Source organism: Atractosteus spatula, chromosome 25 (genome assembly GCF_055471065.1).
Source record: "Atractosteus spatula isolate fAtrSpa1 chromosome 25, fAtrSpa1.hap1, whole genome shotgun sequence".
NCBI classification, from domain to species: Eukaryota; Metazoa; Chordata; class Actinopteri; order Semionotiformes; family Lepisosteidae; genus Atractosteus; species Atractosteus spatula.
In genome coordinates this window covers 8,602,036-8,621,612 of record NC_142730.1, presented here as the reverse complement: position 1 = coordinate 8,621,612, position 19,577 = coordinate 8,602,036, and the positions used below count along the sequence as shown (strand labels likewise).

At 52.8% G+C, this 19,577-nt stretch overlaps 1 protein-coding gene across 4 annotated transcripts in view; it reads left to right on the top strand.

The window, feature by feature from the left end:
* Positions 1–19,453, top strand: part of pi4kb (phosphatidylinositol 4-kinase, catalytic, beta) — a 34,767-nt gene extending 15,314 nt beyond the window's left edge. For 2 of the 4 annotated variants that reach the window (XM_088905424.1, XM_088905422.1), the window contains exons 3-13: positions 3,985–4,029; positions 6,317–6,367; positions 8,709–8,936; positions 9,775–10,002; positions 10,239–10,348; positions 11,276–11,380; positions 11,905–12,028; positions 13,123–13,388; positions 14,363–14,495; positions 14,739–14,859; positions 15,828–19,453. In XM_088905424.1, coding sequence (XP_088761550.1) covers positions 3,985–4,029; positions 6,317–6,367; positions 8,709–8,936; positions 9,775–10,002; positions 10,239–10,348; positions 11,276–11,380; positions 11,905–12,028; positions 13,123–13,388; positions 14,363–14,495; positions 14,739–14,859; positions 15,828–16,009 — 1,593 coding nt within the window. In that variant the 3' untranslated portion in view covers positions 16,010–19,453. The remainder of the gene's footprint in view (positions 1–3,984; positions 4,030–6,316; positions 6,368–8,708; positions 8,937–9,774; positions 10,003–10,238; positions 10,349–11,275; positions 11,381–11,904; positions 12,029–13,122; positions 13,389–14,362; positions 14,496–14,738; positions 14,860–15,827) is intronic. The other 2 variants (XM_088905426.1, XM_088905425.1) reach the window with 1 other exon arrangement.
* The last annotated feature ends 124 nt before the right edge of the window (positions 19,454–19,577 follow it).

The window sequence follows — 19,577 nt, the reverse complement described above, 5'->3', positions numbered from 1 at the left end:
CTCCTCTTGATTTTAAAGGCTGAAAGGACATCTCTCCCATTTTGACTAAGTGCTACGTAGTTGGAGGCAGTGTGAATTTTAGGATCGGTAAAGGTACCGACCTCATCATGGTATTTTACGCAAACAGAAATGTAAATATAAGGGAATAAGTCTAATTACATTCAGAGTGAATTGATGCATTACGTGAGATGACTGTACTATATATAGGCTCAGCTTTAACCCTTTAAGGTACTCCTGTGATACCGTGCTGCCCTGGACAGAGCAGTACAAGAACAGAGGGCAGCTAATAAGCCACAGGTCATGTTTGAGTGAACTGGAGGGTCTGACTCAGCAGGTTACCGCGGGATCACGGGAAATCTTTTTAAACAGCGTTATGACGCCGCTTGTTCCAGGCACCCGCCACCCTTTGTGTAAAGAAACGCCTCGGCGCTTTTTGCGTTCGCTCCAAGTTCCACTTGGCAGGGGTCAGAGGCGGTGGGGGCTGTGTTGTGCACTCCGGACTCCGGCAGAGTCGCTCGCAGGGCCTGGCTTATAAGCGCCGGTCTTTTTTGCAGAAGCTGCGCCAAGAGGCCGCTTTGAAACCAGCGTCGTGAAATGAGATTTTGAGCGCTGCTCTTTATTGTGAGTGCAGAGGGAGGGGTGGAAGCGACTGTGGGGCGTGTCCGGCAGCCGGGAGGAGACTAGCCGGGACGAGCCGGGTCTGGCGGGAGGTCCGGTTGACCTGTGCAGGGGGCGGACACCCCTCTGGCACCCCGTCTCCACTGGGGGAACAGCGGGGCGATTGAGGCGGCTCTGTCCCGCCCTGGCCAGCAGGCCTGCAGGAGCCAAGCTGTGCCGGCTTGAGATTCCCGGGATTCTTTCAAGGGGGGGGGTGTGCTCTGCCCCCTCCCTCGCTTCAATGTGTCCGTGCTCCCCTGTTTCGTTTCCTCTTCCCTCTTTCTGCTCCGTGTCTCTATCTCCCTCTGCTTTCTCTTCCCTTATTTCCCTCTCACTCTGGTTACCCTCCTCCCCTCTTTCTTCTCCACTCCTGTACCTCTCCCCCCGCCGTGGATCACGGGAGGGTCAGCCAGCCCCATGACATCACCCTTTTCGGCTGTGCCCGTCGCCGTGGTAACCGTGTCCCTGGCTCGCTCGGGCCCGGTGCCTGTCTGTGTGGCGGGAGGCGGGGGGCTGTGCGTGCAGCAGGCGAGGGGCCTGGGTTGCAGAGAGGGGGCCTCGAGCATCTCCTGCTGGGACACACGGCCCTCCTCCATGTGTCGCAGTGCGTTTTGAGCAGGGGGGGGTTTACTGATTCGACCAGCGCGAGCAGGGGTTTGTGTGCAGACCTTTCGCAGCCGTTCAGAACGTGGTTCTGATGTCTCCTGTCTGACACGGGTAGCAGTTCCCCCGGCTCCTGCAGCTCCGCGCCAGGGGTTCTGCAAACACAGCAGAAGTGCACGAGCGGTGATATTTTCTTTCTAAACCAGCGGGAAGGTGTAGAATCTTCTCCCCCCCCCTCCCCCCCCGTCTTTCTCAGTTTTTCTCACATGCTCCTCTCCTCTGCGATTTTTTTTTCCCTTTCTCGTTTGGCGGTCGGTCACGGTGCCTCTTCCTCCCTCCCCGTCCCCACCACACTTTTCCCTTTTCTCTTTCCTCCTCCCCCCTTCCTCCCGGAGTCACATGAGGGCGATGGCGTCCTGCCTCGTGATGGCAGCGCGGCTCAGATGCGTCAGCAGGGTCCCAGGTCCCCACGTGTGCCGTTGCGCTTCCCGCTGGTGGTGCTGGTGGGGGGGTGTTCTGTCATGAGAGCCCAGATCAGATCACTTTATTGGCCCTGTACAGTTTCTTGCATTAGGAATTCGTCTTTTCGCAGACCCTAGCTTGCTCTCCATGAGACACACAGACAGGGAGAGAAGCCGGGTGTCAGAATGCAGGGTCAGATATTTATACAGCACCCCTGGAGCAGCTGGGGTGAAGGGCCCTGCTCAGGGGATTCGAACTGGCAACCTCCCAGCCCCAGGCGCAGATCCTTAGCCACAGAGCCATCGCCCTACGGTGCTGTGTTCCGTCCCGTTCCCAGGCGGTCGGCGGACTCTCCTGAGACAGCGGGGTCTTGTCCCTGGGTCACAAACCTCCCGGCTCCACCGATCGGAGTTTGGATCTGCCGAAAGCTTGCCGATCGCCCAGGTCGGCCGTTTTTGCTCAGCGGTCCTTTGCTCGCCCGCGCTGTGGATTTGCAGGTCCCTGTCTGGCGCTCGCAGGAACGTGGGGCTCTTGCCCGTCCGATCGTTCTCCTTCCACTGCTCTTCCAGGCTGCCCAGCTTCCCCATGGGAGGGGGTGTGCTGGCCTGCAGAATCCCAACATATGCTGCCAATTTTGGACTGGGCAGGAACCGGTCCCCCCTCCTTGCCCCAGGTTACAGGAATGGGGTACCCCCGGCTGATTCAGGTTTGGCCAGCCTAGCTTGATGAATACTGGACACCTTTCGAACCCTAGCTTGGCCAGCCAGGATCACCTTTCCCACTGAGCCCTTATTAACTAGAGCAGCTGTGGTACCTGAGAATTCTGGCTCCGATTTGAAGAATTCCCCTCTCTTGTGAGATGAAGCTCTGTTATTTATCCCGACAAAAGTTGCCCCCTCCCCCAGGAAAGCGAATTTTGCAATTGGTCTAATTAAGTAATCATTTTCGGGGTCTCCTGTGCGGTGCGGGCCTTGGATGCACCCCTGACCGAGCCCGGTCTTGTTCCCTGGCAACCAAGAGGCGCGGGTCTCTGTGCGGAGCTGTGGTTTTCCCACGGCAGCCGGGCTCCGGCGTTCGCTCAGATCCGCGATCAGGGTGGTCTTGCCCGCTCCTGTGTTTATTCGTGTGCCAGAGAAGCAGTGGGTGGTGGGATGGGGGGGGGAGTTCCTAATATTTTGGCCAGTGGGTGTACGTCCTACTAGATGGATGTGAGGAGCGAGAGCTGTGCCCGAGTGTTTAAATACAGTTCGTGGAGCGCAGGCACAGGGAGAGAGTCCACTCTTCCTCCTCGCCGCGATCAGGCCATAGTCTCTGCTGTTGCCGTGGCTACTAACGAGCTCCCGATATTAACATGCTTAATTGCTTTTTAAAATCCCCGACCGCGGAGCAGCCGAACCCGAACGCTGCCCGCAGCCAGGCGTGACGGGAAACCCCCAGACGGCAGCGGGAACAGAAATAGCCGCACCGGGGTCGAGGGCGCGGGCGGGACTAAGGAGGATTAACGAGGAGATCTGGGCCAGGAGACGAGCTGCCGGATTAGGGGGAATGGCGCACAGGGGAGGGCGGCTCGGATTGCTTCGCTAGGCACGCACCCTCCTTCTGATCAGCTTTGGGCACCCAGAATAAGCGCTTGGAACTGGGTTTAGTTGGGCAAATTAAAAAATAAAAGCAGCCTGAGCAGAGAGGGTGCATCGATTTTTAACTTCAGTTCATGGTGATAAGCAGGGGGTCATAAGGTTGTTGAAGGTGGAGAAGACGTAAACCGTTCTGTCCCAGGTTAAACTGATTATGCAGGAATAGTTTACTTGAGCCGATCGAGGGATAGTCTGTATTCGGACAGCTTTTTTTTTAAAGGCCCGAGGCATGAGTCTCGCGGAGGCAGCAGGTTTTTTTTTTCGTCTTCATAGCTCTTTCTGTAAAAATGATCATGACAGAAGGAGTCCCATCGGGTCCCTCTGTCCTGTTTGGCTGACAGCTGCAGATAAATCCCAGCCTCTCATCCCGTTGTTGAGCTGGGAGCCTGGATATCGGCCTCAACGGTGTTCGTTCCAGACTCCCGCTACCCTTTGTGTACAGAACTGCCTGCTCATCCAAGTCCTAATATGTGTTCCCCCCTAAGTTTCCGCTCTGGCTTGTGTTTCACAGTCGATCCTGAAGATGTCCGCTGGGTTGACTTTGTCCGTAACCTTTCAGGAGTTTGAATTCATCCCTGTCTTTCTGTCTCCCCTCCCCCCTGAACCCCTAACCCTCTCCGTTTCCCAGGGAGCGGACTCCAACACTGAGAGCATTGACTCAGAGATTGGTACAGTAAGTTCAATGCCTTTGTTATCCTGGCCTTTTTGTTGGACTGATCAGAGGGTGGCTGGTTGACTCCTGTCCTTCCCTCCTTTATTTTCCTTCGTTTTTCCGTAAGTAAACGCCCAGCTGATGAGGTGGCAGGGGTATGATTCCTTTTCCCTGCTTCCTAAAGCTTGATTCAGCTCAGTGCTGGGAGTGCCCAGATGTGCTCTGTTTTTTTATCAGCTCAAATTGGGTCCTCGCCTGCTTTCTGCCCCGATCTTGACCATAACCCAGTTTTTTAGGTCTCTTTAAATATCTGCTTAAGACCTTCGGAAAAGGGATGAGTTTAGCCTTCATCGCCCCAGTTTGTCCCCCTTCTGTACACGTTACTGCTCCTGTTTCAAAAGGGAGTTTAATCTTTCCACCTTCCAGCTTCCAGGGACCGAAGCAGGAAACCCCCGTGTCTCAGCTCAAATCAGGTTTTATTTATAGAGACAAATTCGCAGTACAAGGTGCTTGACAATTTCATTCCGATAAATTATCAATGAGTTAATTGATGGTATAGGAACGTAATTCATATAACAAAATTGGCAATCAGAAGAGATAGTACATAACAATCTGCATTTGAAATGAATATGCGATATGAGAAAATGAGATCAAGAGAAATGGGTAACCTGAAAAGGTACCTTTCTCTCTACCAGCCAGGCTGGAAAGGCCTGTTTTAAGATGCTGCGAAACTGGGGGTTGTGTGTTTAGTCCTCGACTCCAGACCTAGCCCTGACGGCTGCGTCACGCCCAGCAGGGTGGCCCGGGACTGCACCTCGTTCCGCTCGGGGCCGGCAGATGAAACTATACCTGGAAGTGGTTTGGCCGGTGGCGGCGGCGACGAGATGCTTCCAGGACAGTTCCCTTTGCCAGTGTTCCGAACGGCCGCCCTGGGCCGACCTCTGTCCCTCCTTCCAGCTCTCGAGTCGCTCATGCGGGCGCTTCTGTCCCCTCAGTTCTCAGGGGTTCATGGAGGGGTCAAAGGTTATTAACATGTTGGAGCCACATATGAAACGGAGTGGATTCCTGTAACATTTCTGCACTGCTGTTGTTCCTTGTAATCACTTATACCGATGGTAGGGTTTATAGTGTTTTGCCAAAGAGCTGGTCTGTTAAATTGAAATGGTTTAACATAATCTAATGGTCGATGAGGCTCGAGAAACATTTTTTAATTAAGTTTATTTAAGTGTAGTTAACCAGGGCTGGTTGAGATTGCTTAGCAGTCTTAGTTTTTCTAACCTTTACAGACTGGCTTTTCAGGTTAGTGGCATTCCGAAATGCAGTTTTTCCGTTTGACCAGAGTGATGAAGGGTGCTGAGGGTTGTTAGACAGATGCACAAAAAGGTGTTGAGATGATTTGCTGATGAAGTCCTGAAAGCCAAATTTAGCCTCGCAAGCAAAGACTCCGCTGCATAGGGGAACGCGGACAGCCGAGACAGGAGCACGGGTTTCTGGGATCTCAAGCATCAGCCCTGCCTGTGGTCCGTACCCCTGTGGTGCAGGTGCTGTTACTGGCTGAGTATCAGCCAATCCCAGTCTAACCTGCATGCCTTTGGAGGGAGAAGCCAGTGCCCCCTGCAAACCCCGCTTTGAGTATGGAGGTACAGGCGGCGTGGGGATGTGGGCGGAGGTATTTACAGCTGAGCCAGGCAGCGGCCAGGATGAATGACCGGAGTTAAAGCGATCCATTGACCCTGGCTTCTGATCCACAGCTGTTCTCTTTCAGACTGGGGCTGGATAATTTAAAATAACCCCTAGCATGCTTCTCCAATGAAACTGCAGCCCAGTGCTGTAGGACTAGACTGGTTTTCCCCTGCTGGTGTGTGGTACCTCTAACTCTTTGGCGATGGCGTGTAATTGTTAATTAGTCATGTTAACGAGCTTGGCATGCCAGGATCTTGACGGGGGAAGAGCTGAAAAAGTCCTGCATCTGCAGGAGATTCTAAGATTCCAAGACCCAAAGAAAACGCCCACTGACTCGGCAGGCGCTCGGCTAGTTCGCGGGCTTTTGTCTTCCTCCTCTAACCCCATCCCTTCCTCTATTCAACCTTCCTGGGACACGGTGGTTTTCGGGATATGGAATCACTGGTGGTTTCTGTTGTCAAGTCGGAGAACCATAGTGCTCATGATTCTGTTGATAATTGATAAAGAGAATCTGCTGATCCGTCAAAAGACGGGTCTGTAGGACAGTGGAAGCCTTGTGTTTTCTTAGCAGGATGGAAAACGTTACTTGGCTCTTGATGTTGTTTTTTGAATGGTATTTCAACAGCTCCCCCTGGAGTCCCTTTGGCGGTACTGCATCCCCATCCCTATGAACACAGTAAGACCTGACCTGTGGGATATCTCATTGGCTCTCTCTCCACTCCAGCTCAATCAAGTCTTGAGTGCTCCACATGGGGGAAAGCACAGTTTCTGTGTGTCACTGCTCTTGAAACTAGTTCATAAATAAGGCCGATGTAAACATTAAGGATATCTTTTTTTTTTGGTGTACAATATGGGAACTGTGCTTTGCCATGCTGGTGATCACTGGCTGGAATTTTGAACAGATCTCATTCTTTGTGGTCTTTTAAGAGGAAGAAAACAGCTTAACTGTAGTGACCTCCATTCCTGTCTGTCGTACTTGTTTTTTTCCAGCAGTATTCAATAGATCTGCAGGATGCAAGATGAAAGACTTTTTTTCTGATCTAATCTCCCAAAATCAGGCTTTGAAAGTGTTTTCTTTTCGTTCCACCAGATGTCTTGCAAACATCTCGATTGGACTGTCCTGATCTGCTCAATGTGCTCTCCCCCCATTCCTGAACCAGCTCTGGGCAGGGCAGACTCCATTCAGAAGTCTTACTAACAGCTGCAATCAAAGCATTAATTGAATCAATTAAGACATTAAGAGCTGCAAGATCAGCAGGTCCTATGAGCTGCGAGGTGCAGAGAGACATCCACATGTAATAAAGTAATTGTTGTAAAGCAATCCAGTTGAAAATGTCCAAAGCCCACTTCAGGATTTCAGTCCACAGTGAGGACAAGCCTTGAAGAGCCTGCTTTTAGGAGAGAAGCTCTTCCCTGCGAATTGATTTTTTTTTCTGTTCCTGCTCATTCACGATTGCCAGAGTCAGGCACGTCTTGTCTGTACTGTGTGCACCACCGAAACGACAGCTCTGTCTTTCCGGGGCTGTCGCGATACTGACCCCTGCGCTCGTGGACGTGATGTTCTGTAACGGGTGAACTCAACTCCTGAAGGAGACGCCTCTGTGCGTTTCCTTCTCTCCTGTCGGGTGGTTTTGCAGTCTTCCTCTCCCTCCCCATGCGGGTTTTCTCTGCATCCCTCTGTGTCCGTGTCCCTGTGTGTGCTGTTCGAGGGGTGGGGTGGTTTCAAGCAGGCTCCCACAGTGAGGGAGCCAAACCTGTCCACGGTCACGGTTTTCCCACTTGAGCACTGGGAGCAGTGGCCTGTTGGGAAGTTGGTGCACCCAGCCCAGCCCCGCAAGGGGACAGTAGCAGGAGGAATGCGATGTAGGGCCAGCGTGTGGACAGTGCTGGAATGGTTGATGCAAGCGGGGCGGCAGGGTGGCGCAGCAGTGAGCATTGCTGCCTTGCAGAGCTGGGTTCAATTCCTGGGGTGCTGTCTGGGTGGAGTTTGCATGTTTCCCTGGGTTCACTTGGGTTCCCTCTAGGTTCTCCAGTTTCGTCCCACACTCCAAAGCCATGCTGGTGGTTAATTGGCTTCTGGGATAATTGGCCCTGGTCTGAGTGTGTGTGTGTGATTGCCTGTCTCTTCTGTGATGGACTGGGGTCCCGTCTAGGATGAGTCCTGGCTCTGGCTCCGATAGTCTCCGGCATCCATGTGACCGGAATTCTTTTGAAGGAAGTGGTTAGAAAATAGTTGATTAGGTTCCTTTCATCAGAAGCTGTCCAGAAACAACGTAGGAGCCCTGACTGCTCAAGAAGCAGTACTGTCTACCTAGTAGATCGCTAAGCTCTGCAACCCAATGTAAAACATACATCCAGATCCGTCACAGGCTTACAGGGCTGGGACTGGGACCCCTGCTTGTGTACTGACAAGAAGAGGCTTTAGTACATAAGAACTGGCCCTGGTGTGAGTGTATGTGTCCTGCGATGGACTGGTGTCCCGTGCAGGGCGTGCACGGACTTGTGCCCATTGCTTGCTGGGATAGACTCCGGCCTCCCCTGCCACCCTGAATTGGATCGATCAGTTAGGAAATGGATGGAGGCCTTTTCACAGGGGGGGCCGAGCAGACGGGGCAATCTGAACCTTCTCTTCCTCTTTCTGGGCGCGCGGTGGTGGTGGGGGTGGCTCCTTCTGTGAGCCTGACCTGCTACAGGGAGGCTGGGCCTCTGTGCTGGGGGAGAGTGATCTGTAAAGGTTGGAAAGGGTGATGTTGGCCAAGGCTGGTAATTTCGGCCTCAGGGTTTTTTTTTAACAGCAAGCCAAACCAAAGGCGTAATAATTTTTTATTAAGGCATCAAGCTCCTTTTCTCTCTCTCCCCCTCTCTTCATCCTGCGCTCATGACTTTGTCTCTGCTCTCGTCGGCTCCACGGGCTCTGATCTGCTCCGTCTTCCCGTCCTCTCTCTCTGTCTCTCGCCTGCTGTCCAATGTCCCCTTGCCGCGCTGACATCTCACCCCCCCCCGTGTTTCCCTGCCAGCCCGTGCGCCTGACCCCGCAGCGGGAGTTCATCAAGTCCCTGATGGGCATCGGGAAGCGGCTGGCCACGCTGCCCACCAAGGAGCAGAAGACCCAGCGGCTGATCTCCGAGCTCTCCCTGCTCAACCACAAGCTGCCCGCCCGCGTCTGGCTGCCCACCGCCGGCTTCGATCACCACGTGGTCCGGGTGCCCCACACGCAGGCCGTGGTGCTCAACTCCAAGGACAAGGTGGGCGGGGGGGGGGTGGGGGAGAGGGTGCAGTGGTCGGTTTTCGGAGAAGGCGAAAAGTGCGCTGTCTTGAGCCATTCGGGCTCTGATTCCAGAAGAGAGCCCTTTCACTCGCCATTCATAGCATGAATTCAGAAATCTCTGCACAGCCCCCCCTACATGTGCACAGTTGCAAACCAAATGATTGGCCCACTGTTTGGATCTCTGTATCTTCTGCTTTCTGATCCAACCTAGCTCTTAGTCAGAGGCTGTTGATTTCAGTTGAGTGTTTTTTAACTGTTACTTTTAGCTCTCAAAAAGTGGAGTGAGATTTGTTATTGGCATGAACCCCGTGCAAATCTGCAAGTTTCAGGACTGCCCTTATTGAGGTGTGTGAGCTGAAATATATCCCACTGTGCTGAAGCAGGAGGAAAAACCAGGCGCATCGTGGGCGGGGTCTGATATTGTTGCAATCCCACTACGGGTGGGGTTTGATACTGACACTCCCACCATGGGGGCGGGGCCTGACACTGTGGTACTCCCACTGTGGGTGCGGTGTGATATCGTGGCACTCCCACTTGTATGGAAGCAAATTCACAGCTAAGCAGAGACTTCTGCGTCTGTCTGTGTGGTGAAGACATGGGAAATAAGGAATGAGAGAACATTAAAAACTAAAACAAGCTGATCAGGTACATGCATCACTTGGCACTAGTGATTAAGGGCCATTTGGTGTGAAAACCAACAGAGGCAGTTGAGAGCTGGGAGTTGAGAACCTCTAGCTAGCGCTTCAGTAATGCAGGGAGCCGGCACTCCTGGGTTCTTAGGACGAGGATTATAATGTGTGCGTGCACACCCGCAGGCCCCGTACCTGATCTACGCCGAGGTGCTGGAGTGTGAGAACTTCGAGACGTCCGGCGTTCCCGCCCGCATCCCAGAGACCCGCATCCGCAGCACGCGCTCGGTGGAGAACCTGCCCGACTGCGGCATCACGCATGAGCAGCGCGCCAGCAGCTTCAGCACCGTGCCCAACTACGACAACGACGACGAGGCCTGGTCCGTGGACGACATCGGGGAGCTGCAGGTCGAGGTTAGAAGGCTAACACGTGCACGCGTATGCACGCTCGAACCACCGGGGAGCGCCCTGAACACCATGTGTTGGCTCAGTGTTTCTCTCTCCTGGCCCCGGGCAGCCACAGCCCTGCAGGCTTCATAGGCAACTCCAGCTCCTTATTTACGCAAGTCATGGAAGCCTGTTAAGAGTTTCTTAAGCAGTGAACTTCCTGTCACGTGGCTCAGCTCTGCTCTCTTGTGTATTGATTGCAGCTCCCAGAGATTCACACCAACAGCTGTGACAACATCTCCCAGTTCTCCGTGGACAGCATCACCAGCCAGGAGAGCAAGGAGCCGGTCTTCATTGCGGCTGGAGACATCAGGTGCGTGAGCCCCCACAGACCTCCAAGAGGCAGCATGCAGAGCGACACAACCCTGTACCATCAGGCATTCTGGAGCCAGCCTTACAGTACAGAAGAGAATCATGGGTACCATGGGCTCGACTGCAGAGTCCCGTACTGTCCCGTACCCAGGGCTCGACTGCGGAGTCCCGTACTGTCCCGTACCCAGGGCTCGACTGCGGAGTCCCGTACTGTCCGGTACCCAGTGCTCGACTGCGGAGTCCCGTACTGTCCGGTACCCAGTGCTCGACTGCGGAGTCCCGTACTGTCCCGTACCCAGGGCTCGACTGCAGAGTCCCGTACTGTCCCGTACCCAGGGCTCGACTGCGGAGTCCCGTACTGTCCGGTACCCAGGGCTCGACTGTACAGTCCCGTACTGTCCCGTACCCAGGGCTCGACTGCGGGGTCACGTACTGTCTGGAATCACAGTCTGGTACCATGGTCATCTACAATCCAGTGTAATCGTCCAGTACTATCTGATGAACTGGAGCTGTAGTGTAGCACAGTGTGTCACAGTCAGACACAAAGTCCATCAGGTACGCTAGAGACACAGTTACAGTCTGGAGCACCTGCTTGTACCTTACTGTTACAGGGTTAGAAGCAGAATGATTCCAGCACAGTGTGAGCAGTGCCTGGGAAGCTTCAGCTGCACTTCTCTTGCTCCATCTTAAACTGGCTCTGCACCTACTAGCACCCGCGGCGTCAGAGAACGTGGAAGAGGGATAAAAACTTGGAGAGCGACCTCATTTGCCCTGCATAACGCAAACCTGTAAAGAACGATAGCCTGTCTTTTTCAGAGTGGCGCTGTGGTTGAGTGGTCACTAGGGAAGCTCTCTCGATCACAGAGAGCGTGGTGTTGGTGGCGGTGTGTGTGACAGGGCTGTCCGTCTCTCTGTGTGTGTGTCCCAGGCGGCGCCTCTCCGAGCAGCTGGCGCACACGCCCACCACGTTCAAGAGAGACCCCGAGGACCCCTCGGCTGTGGCCCTCAAAGAGCCCTGGCAGGAGAAAGTGAGGTGAGTATCTCCAGGCTGGCAGAGAGAGAGACAGAGAGACAGAGCCCTTCTCTGGCATGGCGGCGCAGCGCTGAGCATTCTGGGAGAAAAGCCACAATCCCCGTTCGGGGCTTTCTGAGCTCGGGTTCAAAGCTATTCTGCGCACAGCTTTGTAATTTGTAAAGTCAAATATACTATAGTCATTTTATCTTTAACACAAACAATATTAAAATACGGCAATATAACCAGTGCATTCTCCAAAATTTTTTCTGTTTCATTTTATTAAAAGAAAAGTTAGACTTGGGAGATGTAATGGGGGTGGGGGGAGCACATATTGATAGGCTAGGCTGGTGAATAGATTTAACTGCCGGTCAGTAAGATATCTCTCTCTTCCCAGGCTGCCCAGCCATGTTGTCAAAGCTGGGTTCTTGCATCCTTGACACTGAAAGCGTCACTCAGTTGGCCACTCAAAAATGAACTTGACTGGCCGTCTTCTTGTTAGCGGCCATTCTGACATTAGCGCTCTGCCCCTCTCTGTGCTGCAGGCGGATCAGAGAAGCCTCCCCGTATGGCCACCTGCCCAACTGGCGCCTGCTGTCCGTCATCGTGAAGTGTGGGGACGACCTGCGGCAGGAGCTGCTGGCCTTCCAGGTGCTGAAACAGCTGCAGGTATGCCCCCCCCCCCCGTAGCTGAAGTTTCGCTAACCTGCCAGCGCAGTCGCGCCCTCATACAGCTGCACAGCTGAAAGTGCTCCCATCACTGCTGCTGCTGCTGCTGCTGCTGCTGCTGCTGTTTTTCCCTTTTCACCCCCTTCATCCAGTCATCCAGCAGGTTTGTCCTGGGAAAATGATGGATCTGATCGTCGCCCCCCGGTCCTCCGTTGAACATGCATGTTTCACACATGTGGCCACTTCTATCATCTCGCTCACAGCTCTCTCTCTCGTAAAGCGCTTGTAAAAAACACTATACAAATAAAACTGAATTGAATTGAATATACAGCATACACTTCAATGCTCTCCAAAGTTATGTTTACTAGGGGCATTGGAGTGTATGCTGTATATTCAATTCAATTCAGTTTTATCTGTATAGTGTTTTTTACAATGGACATGGTCACAAAGCAGCTGGAAAGATTCCCGGGCCTGAAGCCCCAGTGAGCGAGCCTAAGGCGACAGCGGCACGGAAAAACTCCCTGCAGTATATTGGTGCTTATTGATTTGAAATCTGAGGATTTTGTAGCATTTTCCTCATGAATTAAAAATGTGTTTTCTAAAGGCCGCGAGTGGTAATTCTCGCTGCGTGTTCGGGCAGTGGTGAGAAAGGGCACGTCTGAGTTGGCGAGGAGGAGCTGGGGAAAAAAATCTTGAAGCAGGAATAGAGAGATTCTTATCGGGGCTCCAAAAAATGTTTAAAAGCTGTCATTTCTGCCAGAGGTTAAATTTTGCACTTTTGCACATACCATGTTCACAGTTTTATTGTTTTTATCTGTTAAATTCAGCAAATGAATAGTAATTGTGCATTAAAATATGCAGAAACATGTCATGTTGAAGTCTGTACACTGCAGAGGTTCTGTGAACTTCCTTTCACTTAGAGTTTTGGTGAAACATGCGATTTGACCAGGCATGCCCAAACTTTTGCATACAACTGTACCTCGGGTCACGTCAAGCCTCCCCTGTGCATTAAGGTGCTTCCTGTTTTCTGCCGGCCTGCCTTGATCTTCTCCGTTTCCTGACTGCCCCCCCTCTGTCTGGATCCCCCCCCCCAGTCGATCTGGGAGCAGGAGCGGGTGCCCCTGTGGATCAAGCCCTACAAGATCCTGGTGATCTCGTCGGACAGCGGCATGATCGAGCCCGTGGTCAACGCCGTGTCCATCCACCAGGTGAAGAAGCAGTCCCAGCTGTCCCTGCTGGACTACTTCCTGCAGGAGCACGGCAACTACACCACCGAGGCCTTCCTGACAGCGCAGAGGAACTTCGTGCAGAGCTGCGCGGGCTACTGCCTCATCTGCTACCTGCTGCAGGTCAAGGACAGGTGAGCGCAGGTGCTCCTACAGTGTGTCCCGGTTTGGCTTCCCGTGGATGACTCCTGCTTCTGGAACACAGCCTGGGGACATTTGCACACGGAATTGCATACTAAAAGGATCATTCTTGGCTTTAGAAAGGTGAAGGAGCTCCTTTCATCACAAATAATATAGAAAATGTTTTAAAAAAATGACTAAGGAGCCCTGACTACTCAAGAGCCCGTACTGTCTATCTAAGGACACATAAGCTGTTCACCCAAACACAAAACACACCAGATCCTCCGTGGGCTTACAGAGCTGAGACTGGGACCACGGTTGGTCTTCTGGCCCTGGTCTGCTGACTGTTAGTACATAAGCCAGCAGCCATATTACCCTGCAGCTCACAACTGGCAATCCACTGGAGCCCAGCAGGTGTGAGCCTGGTCAGTACCTGGATGGGAGGCCTCCTGGGACAAAGGTTTCTGCTGGAGGAGGTGTTAGTGGGGCCAGTAGGGGGCGCTCACCCTGCAATCTGAGTGAGGGGGACACTATACTGTAAAAGTATAGTTGATTAGACATAAAACTGAGGTTCTGACTCTCTGTGGTCATGGTCCCATTGTATTTCTCAAAAAGAATAGGTGTGTTACCCTGGCGTCCTGGCCAAATTTCCCCCTGGCCTTTACCAATCATGGTAGCTGGTGTGTGGTGAGCGTACTACTACTAATATTACTTATGAGTTTATTTTTTTATATTATTATTATTATTATTATTATTATTATTATTAAATTCTGGGAGGATAATAATTCCTCTGATCTCCCCGACGAGAACCGTTCGCCATGTTCTCACTCTGTTTCGAATTGCTATTGGCTCAGGTCGCAGCCCATCTCTGTCAGGACTTCTCTGTCTGTCCGTCCCCACCCTGCTTTCTGACCCTCTCTGAGTTTCTCTGTCTCCCAGAAGGCCCCGTCTCTCCGTATCGCTCACACCCCGTCGTCTCCCCCTCCAGGCACAACGGCAACATCCTGCTGGACTCCGAAGGCCACATCATTCACATCGACTTTGGCTTCATCCTGTCCAGCTCCCCGCGCAACCTGGGCTTCGAGACGTCCGCCTTCAAGCTGACCAGCGAGTTTGTGGATGTGAGTCAGAGGCTCTTCCTGCCCCGGGAGGAGCAGCAGAGAGGGACCCCTTAGAGACTGGGTGCAGTGGACATGAGCAGCCACTGGAAGCCATAGATCATTAGGCTGAGGGTTCACGATAAGGGTTTTGGTTCATAGTCTGGGCCTGGGTAAGGGTAGTGTAAGCAGTTCTAAAAATCCTCTGGTCTTTCAGGATTGGCAAGTACCCTTTGACCTCTGACCACCTGTTGCTCTTTTGCGCAGGTGATGGGTGGCCTCGATGGAGACATGTTCAACTATTACAAGATGCTGATGCTACAGGGCCTGATTGCCGCAAGAAAACACATGGAGAAGGTCATCCAGATTGTGGAGATCATGCAGCAAGGTACTGACCGGAGACTGACCTCTACAGCCCACTGTGCGAGGTCTTCCAGATCCCTCTTCCAGGAGTCTTTATAAATCAGCACCGGTGTGCGTTTGAAGTGTTTTTAAGTTGAGGGATTTACTTAACTCTGGATCTTGTGACCTCAAATGTAGTGCAGACCACGTATCGAAAGCAAAGCAGACGCATGTGATCCTAAAAGTGTTTGATTGGATACCCCAGAGCAGCAAAAATATTGCAATCAAGACCATTGGGGACAAGAATCAACTCATCGAGTCTTGCATCCACTTATCTGGTGCACGAGGCTTTGATTGATTGATTAAGCCTAGCTCGGATGCGAAACCTTACGTGGGAGGTGCAGTCTTGCCAGCGGTCAGAAACATGGAGCAGGTGCTCTAAAATGACAAGCTGCTGGTTATCGTTTCATTTTGCATTGCAGGAAGCCTCTGATCATGTCAGACAAGACGTGATCAGTTGCTTTCGGACATGCATGTATGAATCAACGCAGTTGAACCTGGCTCAACATTCATGCCTCTTTCATCCGGCACAGCAGGACGAGGGCGGGTCAGCCGCTGTCTTTCTGGTCAGCCACCTTGAAGGCCTTTGCAGTGAAGTAGCTGTTGGGGCCCCCAGATCAGGAGGAGCCCCCCAAGTGGCGGTCAATTCAATTCAGGCTTTATTATCCCCTGGGGGGTAGGTTTGTTTTATGGCACAGCCCAACACAACAAGGAAGAGAACCATTACCGACGGAGAAGCCAATACACAGTGCTGTAGGAGATAAGAGAGGAAATAGTTACCTCACATTGTTTGAGACTGAAATTGCAGAGGGGATGAAAGACTTCCTGAGGCTGTTCCTCTCACACCTGGGGACTCTCTCACGTGGGAGTAGTGTGAATTCCCAACGCGGGGGGTGTGACACGCACTCGCTGTCGCCGTCTTTAATCTTCTCCGGCCCCTGTCTCCCGCCCCAGGCTCCCAGCTGCCCTGCTTCCACGGCTCCAGCACCATCCGCAACCTGAAGGAGCGCTTCCACATGAACCTGACGGAGGAGCAGCTGCAGCTGCTGGTGGAGCAGATGGTGGACGGCTCCATGCGCTCCATCACCACCAAGCTGTACGACGGCTTCCAGTACCTCACCAACGGCATCATGTGAAAGCGGGGGCTCCCGGACTGCTGGGCAGGCAAAACAAAGACTGACGCCTCCTCTGGCCATCACTGTCCTGTTGCCCAACACTAGCTCGGCCTCCTTGACCCCCTGACCTCTGACACCTGACCTCTGACCTCTGACCCGACCTCTGCTCTTCCCCTAGCTCAGTGCTTCCTGTTTCTTCTCTCCTGATTCCTGCACACGTGTGGGGCCCCTTGGTACGTCTCAGTCAGGTTCTCTCAGAGCTGCCTTGCACAATCTGGGATTTTAGGATGCCATTTGGCGACTGGGTTGTGGGCTGAGCATGCCTTGTTTTTTTTCCTATAAACACCACTTATCTCCCTCTCCCCGTATCTCCACGCCTCCTGACCCCCACCCAGGCCCCTCCCCCTGCCCCTCTCGTGTCCAGTGGCAGGACTCAGACTTGTCCAGAGTGAGCCGGTGCAGAGCAGCACCAGTGATTCTGCTATGGACTGCGTTAGCTGCTTGATGAGGGACAGGCCCCTCTTAGCCCTTTAATCCTCAGTGGGTTTAGTTCTGTCATTAGGAAGCTGGGTAGTGGTCGAAGCTGATCGTGCCTGGGCAGCTTATCTATGGTCTCGATGCTTAAGGGAGCTCAGGTGCAGGTCTGACGTTGACAGACAGGATATCCCCATCGAGAGCTGAAGGCTTTCTGGGGGGATTCCAGCGTTCGGCCTCCTCCCCGTGGGAGCTCAGGTCGTCCTCGGCAGAGGCCAAAAAGTGTGCCCGAGCAGTTTGTGGAACGGGCGGCGTCGAACAAAGTTTTCCGACCCAGCTGGGTCTGGTAGGGTGTCGAAGGGTACACAGGGGTCTGGCCCAGGCCGTCGGGCCGGGAGCCAGGTCAGAACTCTGCAACCAGGCCTGCAGAGCAGAATTCAGAACGCCCAAGGCGTAATGAACTGCCTTGATTTTGTTTTTGTCCCCTAAAAAGCTTTAACAATAACTGCAAATGAGGTAGAACTAAACTAAAATAGAAAAAAAAATAGGATTTTAGTTTTAAAAATCAAACTTTTGTCTTTTTAAGCTGTTAAAGTGAAAATGTTCTTAGTTCTCCGGACCCTTTTCAGTGAACTCAGCTGCTAAAGACCTTTAGTGTTTTTGCTATGCTGCTTTCTGTCTTGACTGTCACTATGGAACATGATATTTTGAGTTTTTGTGCAGTCCTGGTTTTTAAGGTTTGTTTGTTTTTACCCTGAATCATTGGAGTATTTGTTGGGGGGGGTATCTGTACTGCAGATTATTTTTTTACCCTAGTAAGTTACATTAGCTTGCACTGAGTGATTTAGGTAGCTTACTGGATATTGCAGCCAATCTCCTGTTTTAAAACTCCACAATTTCTAATCTAGTCTGTCTCAGCCCTGGTCCTGGAAGAACACTGTGTTTATTACTTTTTTCGTATCATCTGAATTCTTGCTTGCAGGCTGATTAATTTAATTTTCTTTTTTGGGGCAGATTTGTAAATTTGCAATGTCCTCTTAAAGGATCAAATGGGATCTGTCATGGGTATCAACCCTCCGAGCTTCAAAACTGCCCTTATTCTGTTTTGTTGTGTATAACCAGCTGTCTAATTCAGGGTCACTCCCACAGTGGGCGTGTCTGATTCCAGATCACACGCCACTATGGGTGTGTCCGATTCAGGGCCACTCCCACAGCGGGCGTGTCTGATTCCGGATCACACGCCACTATGGGTGTGTCCGATTCAGGGCCACTCCCACAACGGGCGTGTCTGATTCCGGGTCACACCTCACTGTGGGCGTGTCTGATTAATTGCCACTCCCCCTCATGTCTTATCGGCTAATAAGAATTGCTGAGTCAGAAGTTATAGCCAGCAATGGCAGAAGAGGTTGCATGAAGTTCTGTTGGAAGCAGTACCCTTGAAGTAGGGGAATTTTGACTCTCAGGACTGATTGATGAAAGAGGCAGGCAGATCAGTTCAGTGCTCAGTGCGCACTGGGGGTGTAGAGAAATGAAACCCAGCAGACACAAGTGTTCCTGCATGACCAGGGTTGTGAACTCCAGACACTGTGGTGAGAAGGCAGTTCCTGCTGGAAAGGCTGCGCTGTGTTTTTTTTTTTCCTCCGATGTTCGGTGCAGTGAAACGCAGCTCGTGCCCAGCCTCCTGAGCGTGTTGGGCGTCGGTGACGGGTTCGAGCTTCTGCTTGGCGAGGGGGTGAGGGGTGGGGGGACTGTAGTCAGTGCAGCAGCAGTCGGCGAGTCCCCCAGCGAGTCAGGGGCAGTGGCGGGGGTCTGGGGCTCCTGCTCCGTTCCCCGCCAGGCGGACTATCAAGGGAGCGATCCTACTTCAGCAGACGTTGCTGCTGGGGCACGGTGACTGAGGTGCGACGCGTTGGCCGATCGTCTGGGCTTGTCATTGGGGTTTTCACTTTAAGCCATAACCGCAGGAGGCAGAGGTCTCGCTCAGCTGGTGAGGAGGGGTGGAGGGTCTGTGCGCATTTCCAATAACAGAAACAGCCAGGCCCCTGGCCGTTAGCCTGGGCAGGGATCGGGGAGAATCTCCCCCAACACACACACACACACACACACACACACACACACACACGGACTCTGACTAACCTCAGAGAACTTTCAAGCCCTTTTTTTTTGTAGGAACTTGAATGGGATTTTTTACAAGAAAAAAAAAACCCGTTTGCTTAAGCCACTAAATAAATGAAGAGCGACAGGAGCTGAGGATGGAAACAGGCCTGGAGCCCCGGGTGGCCGGGGGCTCCTTCTTTCTGGATCACCCCCCCCCCCCCCCCACGTCCTCTACTTGAAAGGTGGGGGGGGGGAGAACTGGGATGACATACCGCTGCACGCTGGGAGAGTCAGTCCAGTCGGGGCAAATCCTGGAAAAAAACACCTCCCGGCACTTTTCAGGAGCACCTCTCTCTCTCCCCCCCCTCCGGCTCTCCGGGATGATCTTTCGCTAGGGGGGCTCATCCTGCCCCTGGAGAAGGAGGGGCAGGCGGAGGAACTGACCCGTGCGGGATCGCCGCTCTGCTTCATTTCCGGGGGATTAAACGACTCTTCCACCCCCCCCCTCCAGTGGGCGAACAGAAAACAATGCCCTGGCCCTGTGCCCCTCCGGCCTGTTTGCCCACCCCCCGGATCTCTCTGGAGCCGCACAGCGGAGAGCCTCCGATCGGCCCTCCTTCGGCCCAGGCTCCCTCGCCACTCTGCCTCGGACCGGAGAGAGGACGGGGTGGCAGGGAGGGAGGGGGGACATCCTGATGTGCAGTAGCAGTTTTTTTTTTTTACTTCTTGTCCCCCGTTTTGTTTCGTTTCCCCCTGTTCGCTCCCTCCTGTACATTTTAACCGTTATGTAAAGGACCAGCTCTCTTGATCATGTGAATGAACCCCCCCCTCTCCCCCCGACTCCCCTTAACTTGTGAATGTTTCTTTGTATAATAAATTTAAAACAAAACGAAACTTGTGTCTTCCCAAGAACCCCTGGAGAGCGCGACAGCTGGGCGCGTGGAGTAGTCCAGGAGTATATTTTCATATGTACATTGAAATTCTTACCCACGCCGATCTCTCAGGACGTGCACAGCAC